At 36.0% G+C, this 11920-nt stretch overlaps 1 protein-coding gene across 3 annotated transcripts in view; it reads left to right on the forward strand.

Moving 5' to 3' along the window:
- The window catches only part of LOC107599376 (dymeclin), an 85947-nt gene that overhangs the window by 64420 nt on the left and 9607 nt on the right, over positions 1–11920 (forward strand). For all 3 annotated transcript variants that reach the window (XM_016290951.1, XM_016290950.1, XM_016290952.1), the window contains exons 15-16: positions 3085–3267; positions 5609–5722. In XM_016290951.1, coding sequence (XP_016146437.1) covers positions 3085–3267; positions 5609–5722 — 297 coding nt within the window. The remainder of the gene's footprint in view (positions 1–3084; positions 3268–5608; positions 5723–11920) is intronic.

An 11920-nucleotide genomic window follows, 5' to 3' on the forward strand; every position in this document is an offset into this window, starting at 1 on the left:
AAGTGTTACGGCCCAGACTGCAGCAGAGCACAGGAAAACAATAACCCATTTAACCCACACACACAGTGTGCTGTACTCTACACTATTGGCACTTCCTAGACAGCATATTTGGCCATCAAAGGTGTATTTGTGGTTTATGCTCGGCAACATTTATTCATGCTTTTGAACAAAATCTCTTAATCTCACCAAGGCTGCATTTATTTGCATGTATTAAAAATACAGTTAAAACAGATATATTGTGAAATATTTTTACCATTTTAAAATAACTTTTATATTGTAAAATATAATTTATTTCTGTGATCAAAGCTGAATTTTCAGCATCATTACTCCAGTCTTCAGTGTCACATGATCTTCAGAAATCATTCTAATATGCTGATTTGCTGCTCAAGAAACATTTCTGATTATTATCAGTGTTGAAAACGTCTTAGGTTACTTGCGTAATCCGTGTTGGTTATGGGTTATGCGAGTAACCCGAGACGTTCCCTTTCATAGTTTCGCTCAATGCTACGTACCTATGACGCAATGGGAACGATAAACCACACCCGCCAAGCTAGACTAGGCTTTGTTCAAGCAGAAAGTATCTGGGAACCAGGAGCCGCATCTAAATTCAAGCTATAAAACCTGATAAAAGTGTGAGGGGAGGACCATCCTGCCGCCACACAGATATCCTCCAGGGGAACTCCTCTGAAAAGAGCTTGAGAGGAAGCAACACTCCTGGTAGAATGAGCTCGAATACCTAGCAGTGAAGAGTGACCTTGCACCTCATACGCAAGCGAGAGAGCGTCTCTTAGGTAGTTGAGCACACGGATGCCCTGGAGCCTCAACAGGGCCAGAGCAGCATCCATGCACTTCGTGAACGTCCATGGCGCCAAAGCCAGACCGAAGGGAAGAACCCTGTAATGGTATGCCTTTCCTCCAAACCTCAGGCAAACCTGAGGAACTTCCTGTGTCACTGAACAACCTTAATATATGAAGCGCGAACCTGAGCCAGAATAGCTTTCAGCGTTAGCATTTTGAATTTCCCTTTGTAAAGAGAGAAATTCAGCTGGCTCAGATCTAGAATTGGTCGCAGACCTCGGTCCTTTTTCGGAATGAGGAAATAGCGACTGAAGAAGCCGCGATTTCACATCTGAAGGAGGGACCTCCTCTGTCGCACCCAGAGGAGGAGTGAGGAGACCTCCTGCTGCAGAACAGAAGCCTCTAAGGCGCTGTTTAGCACAGTAAAATCAAAACAGGGGGATTGAGACAAAACTGAAGCGTGTAGCCGAATTGGATTGTGTGGAGAATCCAAGGACAACGAGAGTAGGGAGAACTGGAGTAGGGCCACGGTCTGGAGTATAAGTAGGGGAGATTTTCAGGATTTTTTGATGAATTGAAAGTTTAAATGAACAGCATTTATGAAAAATATAAATCTTTTAACATTATAAATGTCTTGCCTGACACCTTTGATCAGTTTAACGCATCCTTGCTGAATAAAAGTGTTTATTTCAATCAATAATCTTACTGACCCCAAACCTTTGAATGGTGGTGATTTGAACAAATATTGCAGCTTGTCCCGAAAAACCGTCAATGAACAGTAGACTGAAGACTGATTACAAATGTGACCCTGGAGCACAAAAGCAGTCTTAAGTCGCTGGGGTATGTTTGTAGCAATAGCCAACAATACATTGTATAAGTCCAAAAGTCAAATCATTAGGATATTAAGTAAAGATCATGTTCCATGAAGATATTTTGTAAATTTCCTACCGTAAATATATCAAAACTTCATTATTGATTAGTAATATGCATTGCTAAGAACTTCATTTGGACAACTTTAAAGGAGATTTTCTCAGTATTTAGATTTTTTTGCACCCTCAGATTCCAGATTTTCAAATAGTTAAACCATACATCAATGGAAATATTATTTATTCAGCTTTCAGATGATGTATAAATCTCAATTTCAGAAAATTGATCCTTATGACTGGTTTTGTGGTCCAGGGTTACAATTGACCTATCGGTAAGCCCCGCCCCCCTTAGTTACTGTTGCTCACTCGGACAAACAAATGGAGTTGCTCACTGTCTTACAATGACAGCTGTCAGTGAAAACATTCTTCCGAGGTGTTTCTGATCAATTTGGGACACAGATGGACCTTCAAGTAGGACTTAAATATGCCATGGAGGGATATATAAAAGATATTAAAATAAATATGTAAAAATACAGATCACAATGCAAACGGGAGAATTATGTTACGGTCGTCACAATCGCAATGACAAAATCCCGGATCAACACCGTTCATATACCGCAGAGTAAGATTAAATTAATTTACATTTAACCAGGTTAATATAGAGGCACTCTAATATAGACCTTCGTTTATGTGTTTTTGACTTTCACTGCACGAGACATGACGTGAGAGCAGTTCGCTATTTAGGTTTGTACGTTAGCATGGACTCACTAACTTTAACACTAAAGTTTTTCTGAAGCACAAGATGACATTAACGTTCTGCTTGAGCAGATGAAAAGTGTAACTTAATGAGAGTATGACAACCAGAAAATGAAAATTTTCGTCTTCATTGTGATTGGGGTTGAATGCTTAGGGACATTTTGCTCTGTTTTGGTTGGATTTAGGAAATGGAATAAAATAAATGACATTGCCTATCCTCTCAGGATAACTGGAATTAGTGTTACAAGTACCCTAGGCACATCGTTTTTCCATTTTTGTAGCATAAACACCATCAAACCGATGCGAGCTTCGGATCTTCCAATGTTTCTCTATGGCGCTGAAATCTAAAGATGTCCGAGTTCCGCTCCCTGTGCAACTGATACTCGACTGCCATTGGCTCATCTGCGTTCGAGGGGAGGAGCTTACCGATAGGTAAATTTAGTACTTTTGAAATCAGGCATAATGAATAGGAAAAACGGATTATGATGATAAATTATATTATCTGCTTCCAAAACCAGCCTAATCAAACTCATGATATGGTCACCAAGATTTAGTGCATTTACAGTATGAATGTACCTGTGATGCCCAAGAAAATACCGACTAGGTCGGTTTTGTTGTATTTTTGTGTCATCTTTACTTACTGCATTTCTGTCTTTTCCCTCAGGCTCAGGATCTGAACGTCATTGAGGAGGTGATCAGAATGATGCTGGAGATTATAAACTCCTGTTTGAGTAACTCGCTCCATCACAACCCAAACCTGCTGTACGCACTGCTCTACAAGCGGGAACTCTTCGAGCAGTTCAGATCGCATCCGTCCTTCCAGGATATCATGCAGAACCTCGACACGGTGAGACGCCGACTCTGTGTTCCAGCTCTGTTACAAACCCTAGTGAGCTCTCTAGTGTCCACAGTGACAGCTGCCTTCTAAGGCTGCATCCTAAATGAACCTGAACATCTTAAGTGACTTATTTGAAACACACTTCATGAGCAGCAACTGAATTGCTTATTATTATTATTATTATTATTATTATTCACATGTGCCACAAATATAATGAAGAAAACATATGCAAAGCATACGAGTTTGACATTGACGTGTTGCTAAGGCATTTAAAAAAATATTATATATATTATTTAATATATTTATATATTTTTTAGAGAAGGAATATTTTTAGAGAAAAACTATTGTAACAATTCTTATATAAATATTATTATATATACATATAAATGATATTTTTTATCAAAAAATTTGTATATTTAATCAATATTTTAATTGAATAGATTATAAATATATATAAAAGTTTAATTAAATATATATATATAATTATATATACAAATAAATGTTATATATAAAATATTCTGTCTGTTTAAATAATAAATATAATATGTATTTTATATATTATTATATTTATTATTTAAACTGGCAGAATTCTATTAAAAAAAAAGTGTATTTTAAAATATCAATTATATATTTTAAATAATTTTTTTTATATATTTAAAATATATAATTGATATTTTAAAATATAAAACTAAAATTCTAAAAAAAAAAAGAAATTATAGAATTATATCAAACCAATATTTTAATCTATTAAAATTATATATACATGTATTTAAAATGATTTTATTCAATTAAATATTATATATAAAACTAAAATCCATGTTTTAATGAGCACAAAAAATAGTTAGATGAATAAATTAATTAGATGGAACTCTCTCCATACTTTTCTAATCTATGAATAAAATATAACTGTCATATTGCTTTCTGGGATTGTGTCATCTGCAAAGTATACCTGCAATGCTGCCTTTTGAATTTGTTCAAAACAAGGTAACTTTATAAACCACAACAAACGCTAAAAAAAAACTACCATGGTACTACCATCTGTTACCATCACTGTACCATTGTACCGCCACAGTACTGTGCTTATGATGCCTAAATATGTTGCCTAGGTAGGCAGCTCACTAGATATTGGAACAGAGCCTTCGCTTTTGTTTAGAAGTATTTTTCCTGTATCTGTGTAATTCAAAACAAAGCCCTCAGTGTAAACATTCATATACTGTAGATGAAGAGAGATTTGCACTGGACCTGGTGCAGTCATATTGTGCAGTAGAAGCCCAGGGGGGTTCTGGGTAATCTACAGAAGTCAGGAAGTAAATTCCCTCTTTAAACACACACACTGACTCACTGCAACCTTAAACACAGAATAAAATACATCCCCAGATCACTTTAAAAATTCATCCAAAACCCCAGAGAGGATGAATGAATGGAATACTAGTATACTGCACAGTATATGCTATATACTGCATACTAAATATAGAATGTGAAATTTCCAAAATTCAGTATTGCAAACAGTAGTATATTACACTGACATTACTCATTATTTGTCATGTCGGAAATATATACAGTCATTTTTGCATAATAAGAATGCAAAGCATACAAGTTCACAGTTGATTTTATTAAATATATTATTAATGTTACATATATGTTATATACATGCTTTATATATATATATATATATATATATAAATCAATATTTGTATTGCTATATATTAATATTATATATATATATATATATATATATATTTATAATTGTATTATATATAATATATTTCATATATTAAAACAGTATATAAAAATGCAGTTTAGGTTTTAATGATTAAATGTGATTAAAATTATACATGAATACATTTTCTAATTTGATAACAATATTAATATTTTTATAACAATATGAAATGTTATATATTAAATTAAATGTTACATAAAAAAAATCTATATTTAATCAAAAATGTATTTTATAAATATAAATTGATAATTAAATCTATTAAATTATATATAGAACTAAATAATATATATAAAATGTATATTCTTAGGTAATTAAAAATTAAACATAATTTTAAATATATACTCGATATGCCGTAATTTTGCATTTTTAATCCATTTTTGTGTACAAATGTCTTAACTTGATGCTCAAATGAGGCAGGAGATGGTAAAACATGTCATTTGATGTTGCTTTTGATTCATTCATCACTCTCAGGCCTGAAGGTCAAGTCACACACATTGAATTGTGGGATAACGTATCTCACACACTGTGCAAACATCATAATTTCAGTCTTTACAGCATTCCTGTCATTGCACTGACGTTGTGGCATTGACTGCGTGTGCGTGTGTGTGTGTGTGTGTGTGTGTGTGGCAGGTGATTGGATTCTTCAGCCAGCGACTGGAGCAGGCAGGAAGTGACCTGTCAGTGGAGAGAGTTCAAGAGGTCATCAAGAAAGGTGCGGCGGCCCTCCCTAAAGAGCGTCTGAAGGTAAGCGCACAGATATTTATGATGATGCATGTTTCGTACATTCACAAGTTCACAGAAACACTCTAAGCAGACAAACACCGTCTATCTGGCGTCATCGACCCGCTTTCCACCTCTCCACCCGTCTGACCTCTCCACTCTGATATTTGTTCCATTTTCAAAACAAAATATCTAGCTGCGTCTAAATATGGAATCGTGACATTTCACTTCCTCCTAGAGACAGGAAAACTAATTCTTTTAAGACACACTGGATTAATAATTCACCAGCTGACTGAATCACACAACTGCCATCTGTGCACGCGTACATCAGGTGTTACCATGGTAAAAATGATTAATAATGGTTTTATAAATAAATAATCAGCTAAATAAAAAATTTCTATACAGCCTTGTGTTTTGCAATATTTTATTGAAATGAAAAAACTTCACAGTAGTAGTAGATTAATTTAGCGAGTGAAAAAAGTGAATTTGCATTTTTAGTCTTGTAAAAATGTTTTATATATTTTTTATATATTTATAGAAAATCTAGTATATATATATATATATTACAATATTATTAAATTAACAAATATATATTTGTGTGTGAACATTATTTTTATTATATATACACATTTTTTATTAACTTATTTATATACAGTATGTTTCAATAAAATAGTTGTTTTTAGATAAAAAACTAGTGAAAAAATAATTACTATATAATATAAATAATAAGTGTGTGTGTGTGTATATATATATATATATACTTTTTCAATTAAATACTGCAAAAAACTAATATATACAATATTTATAATTTTTACTGTTTTTTATGAAATACTGCAAAACAAATATATATTTGTATACAATATGTGTGTGTATATATATATAGATATAAAATTATTTTCAAGCAGTTGTATATTATATTACACTGGCACACACACACACACATATATATATACACATACACACAAACAATTGTATACAATGTGTGTATATGTTATTGTTTGTCTACGATGTATTTATTTACAACCCAAGCTGAATTTCTGTTGGCTAACCTTTCACTACTTACATTTGGTGAGTGAATTAGTTGTACCCGGCATGTAGGGAAATGAAGCTGCGCCTAATCTGATCTGCAGCAGGAATGAGAGCGAGTAGCGGGTGTCTGAACACGTGAGCAATCATGTTTGAGAGCGGGTCAGGCCTCGTCTTCATTATCACAAACGACTCCTCCAGGGCCATTCATTACGCTTTATAACACACGCGCTAATGACATCTGCAGAAGAACAGGAAATCACACAGATCTGTCTCTTGATATACGGCCTAAAAGACTGGAATAAATCTCCGCCACGCGTCTCGTTACCTTCCCATCCTTACCCACAATCCCCTCTGATCCCCTTAAATCAGTGAAAAAGTGGCCAGTATGTGCCGTTCGTCTACCGTTTAATTGTGTGTTCTATCACATGTTCAGTGTTTCAGATCTCACAGACAGCATCCATCATGTTAATGAGCAGATGAATGAGGACGAGGGCCGATAGAGATCGTTCATGGATGGGCTGATGGATATCAGCTGATCATCTCAGTGTGAACAGCATTATGAGGAACAAGATGTTTTTGTTTGAGACGTTAACAACAAGTAGGGCTGAACGATGGTATACAAAGAATACAATGGTATAAAACTTACTTGGTGTGGATGAAGAAAAATCGGCATTGGAAAGCAGACAGACCATATTTGTTTTCCAGTAGCAATTGAGTGAGGCAGACTAGTTTATCGAGATTATTTTTGTTTAGTTTTGATATTTTAAGCAGCTGTTTTCACAATAAAATATGCCCAGAACTGTTACAAACTAACATGTGCATTCTGCACTATCAATAGTATAAATAGGGACTTTCGCACCGCTTTAGTTCCAGAACTAAATATACAGTTCTAAAGTACTGGGACGATTTTGCGCGAACTATTTTCCAGTACCATTTAAAGGGTTGCATTCGCACCGAGAGTGTGTACTAAGAAGTGACGTAAGCCGGTCGACAGCGACGTCATTTGTGCGCGGCGTTCAACAACGGAAACAAAGAAGAACAACATTAACAACAGGAGGATGGAGGACGCTGTGATCGGAGCTGTGTTTTTGTTGTGTCTCGCGGGTTTCACAGTGGACATGGAAAGTCAACTTTTACATAAAGCGATTGAAAGAACGGAAAGGAGGACTAAGAATCTCCAACGACAGCTGGCAGTGCTACATTTGCTACAAGTGCCTGCACTTCAGCGTCCGTCCATCTATCGCTGTTCTCCATACTTGTGAAATAAGTTGACACTGTTTACACGCCGTTTTAAATCATGGGGGGTGAGGGCGTTTTCATACGCGTTTGGCCAATCAATGGCTACTTGCGTCACGATTAGTACCAGTTGTGCTGGTTAGACCCTGCTCCGGAGTAGGAGCTAATTTGGTTCTCGAAAAAGGCAGTCTGGTACTAAAATCGCACCCAGTTCCGGCAGTGCGAAAACACCATAAAGTGAGTAGTTCCACAATTAGTTCTGGTACTTTGAAAAGGTTCCCGCGGTGCGAAAGGCCCTTATGTCATCCAAAAGGAGAAAACAAAACAAGGATATGTGAGATATATGCAGATATACGAAACCTAAAGAAAGCAACACTTGCTTGCCATTTTGAATATTAGTTATGTTGATAACTTCATTTTTTTTTAGCAGCTCATGTTATGAAAATATTTGCATATCGGAATAAAGGTGGGTAAGATCACGTAACATTAGAACAGCTTTCTGTCTGTGCCGCCTTCATTTACTTGCTCATTTTCATTGCTTTCACTTTAATTCTTGGGCACTGACTCGTTCACTAAACTGAACATCCAATCAGAGTTCTCACTCTCGCCGACTGCCCCGATGTGGATTCCACATGTTGAATCTGCTGCCAACTGCTGCCAATGTGTGGAACACACCAAACAAACTAGCCTGACAGACGCTCACCGATGGCCCGACATTAGCCGATGACTGACCGTCGGCTTGTTGTGTCCTGGCCTTAGGAGACCCAACTCCTGCTACAGAAAACATCCCTCAAACCATGACACTTCCTCCTCCACCTTTCACTGACTTCTTTACGCACTCGAGGTTCCGTCTTTCAACAGTTTGACGCCGAACAAAATATTTCCCATCAGACCCAAATAAATTAAACTTGCTCTCATCACTAAAGTGAACTCTGGACCAGTTCTCCTCTCTCCACACAACATGCTCCTCAGCGTCTAGCCTTTTGATTCTTTCTGCTGATGATAGGTTTGGTCACTGCAGAGTACACTTTCAGTCCGACTTCTCTTAAACAGATCCTTACCTGTTCATTGCTGAACTGTCGAGCAATTCCAGCTGCAGTGCTGAACCGATTCCCCATCGAGAGTCTCCGCATTATCCTGTCCTCTTATGCATTTGTTTTTCTTGGACGACCTGCCTTTTTGGGGGACTTGAATGAATTAGTGTTATTGTAAAGCTGCAATATTCTAGAAATCACAGATTTAGAATGACCAACTTCTCTTGCTTTATCTGCTATTGGCCTTCATCTGGACAACCTGCTGTCAGAGGGTTTCAGTCACTTTAGAACGGCTCACCATCTTGCAAAGTCAGTGAAAACTGGTAAATTAAGATGCCAGTTAAATAGGGTTTGTCATATAATTAAGGAAATTAGCACCAGGTGCCAGATTAACACCAATAACTGGGAGGAATCGGTAAGTGTTCTCTAATTTTGATCAGTTCTTTTTCAAATATCTCATTTAAGTTTTTTAACTTCAGAATATATGCTTCAGAATATATATATCTTTCATAGAAAAATGTATATAAAAATGTATAACTTACTAATATATATATATATACAACCTATTTGTAAATATATGTATATTTGTAAATTATATAAAAATTATATATAATCATATATTTAAAAAAATACTTTTTGACTAAGTGGTTTACTAAGATGGCGTTTTAGTTCCACGTAAATAAAAATAATAACAACATTACGGCAATAGTCATAATATTTTGAGAATAAAGTCAAAATAACGAGAATAACGTCGAAATATTTTTAGAATAAAGGCAAAATTACGAGAATTAAGTTGTAGCAATAACGAGATTAAAGTTATTATATTTTGAGAGTATAGCCTATTTTGCGCATGCGAATGGCCCGGATTGGGAGCACCGGGAGAAATTCCAGTGACCTGGCAACTGATTTGAATATATGTGGGATTATTTGCAGAAATCATGCCATGTGTCATATACTCGCAGAGACAGTATGCTTGGAAATAATATTTCATGTCTTCGAATGCATTCATTATTTGTAATGTTCCGGCCACCCAATAAAATATATTGAGCTAGTTTATTCATGAAACCCACTGTCTTGAGTCTACTGTTGATTTTAAGAATGCATAGTATTGCATCTCTAATTTCTGCTAGGTTTTCTCTAATGGTTTATTGGCATGTGTGTGCATTTCTATTTGTATGTTTTCCTTTTTTGTGTGTGTGTGTGTGTGTGTGTTGCGTCCCCAGGACTTTGATTAAAAAATTCTCGTCTAGACATCTAGACTCACATACACACACACACACACACACACACACACACACACTCAAGCATGCAGTGGGCAACACTTATCAGAATCAGAGTCCCAAGAGAGCAGCTTTGTGCTTGAGGGATGTTCCGTACCCTCGGCCCTGGTACAGACGGCCCTTATTCCACCACACACACACACACACACACACACACACACACACACAAACAAACAAAGGAAGCATGAAGGGCCAGACTGCCTGTCTGCCCAGAGCTCTACCTCTTTCTGTCTCTCCAGTTTTCTTTCTCTCTCCCTCTTTAGTGTTGAATAGGAGCAGCGACAGCCGCGGGTGACGTGGATGGAGTGACAGAGGCGGTGGAATTTGTTGTTCGGCCAGTGTTCTGGTGTGTGTGTGTTGCGTGGTGATAAGACAGAGACACCGTGGCTCCTGTGAGGGAGGGCGACATCAGTGTAACACACACTCAGACATGCTTTCATAAGACTTTTGGAAGCATTTTGAAATACTCAGATGTGACACTTAACATGTCATGAGAAAGACTGCTTTATCATTTAGAAGCCAAACTCACTTTGACATCCTCAGTTTGTGCTTTTAGGGTTATTTTGATTGAAGTCATCCTAAAACCAAAGTGTCCCTGTTTAATTTCATAATACACTGCAGTTCAAAGGTTTGGGGTCGATACAGTACAAATTGGAAATATTTGTATAATTTAAAATGTTTTCTATGTGAATATATGTTGAAATGTAATTTATTTCTGTGATCAAAGCTGAATTTACTCCAGTCTTCAGTGTCACATGATCCTTCAGAAATAATTCTAATATGCTGATTTGCTGCTCAAGAAACATTTCTGATTATTATCAATGTTGAAAACAGTTGTGCTGCTTCATTTTTTTGAATAAACAGTAATACATTTTTATTTTCAGGATTCTTTGATGAATAGAAAGTTTAAAAGAACAGCATTTATTTGAAATAGAAATCTCTTGTAGCATTATTCACTTCGTCACTTTTGATCAATTTAATGCATCCTTGCTGAATTTCTTTAAACAACAACAACAACAAAAAAATCTTACTGAGCCCAAACTTTTGAACAGTAGTGTATATGATTCTGATCTTTTTTTTTTCTTACACAATTTAACATGCATGTTATTTTAAAGAAGAAAAAAATTATTCCTCCAAATCTAATAACTTGCCCTCTGGAACAACATTTTGACTCCATTATGGATATGTAATATCCACATTTGCATAAATTCTTATCAGTATATGTCTTGAATCAGACACAAGTGAGTAACCATCTCTCATGTTTAATATATGTGTGTTTGCATTCTTACGTAAAATCATCCGTGTCTGTTTCCCGTGTGTGTGTGAGCAGACAGATCCATAAGTGTGTTTGTGTACCTACTTTGACGACAAATTTGTACCCAAAAGTGAGAAAACCTGACAAAATCTACAAAAACCTCCCTTTGGGGATGTCCTCATTTGTAAAACTGGTATAAAAATAAAGTAAACAAAGTTTTAAAAAAAAATTTAAAAATGCAGAAAGTTTCCTGTAAGGGGTAGGTTTAGGTGTAGGGCGATAGAAAATACAGTTTGTACAGTATAAAAACATTATGCCTATGGAATGTCCCCATTTAGATAGCTAAGTAAACGTGTGTGTGTGTGTGTGTGTGTGTGTGTGTGTGTGT

This window comes from Sinocyclocheilus grahami, unplaced genomic scaffold, assembly GCF_001515645.1.
Source record: "Sinocyclocheilus grahami isolate Dianchi unplaced genomic scaffold, SAMN03320097.WGS_v1.1 scaffold265.1, whole genome shotgun sequence".
Classification (NCBI taxonomy): Eukaryota; Metazoa; Chordata; class Actinopteri; order Cypriniformes; family Cyprinidae; genus Sinocyclocheilus; species Sinocyclocheilus grahami.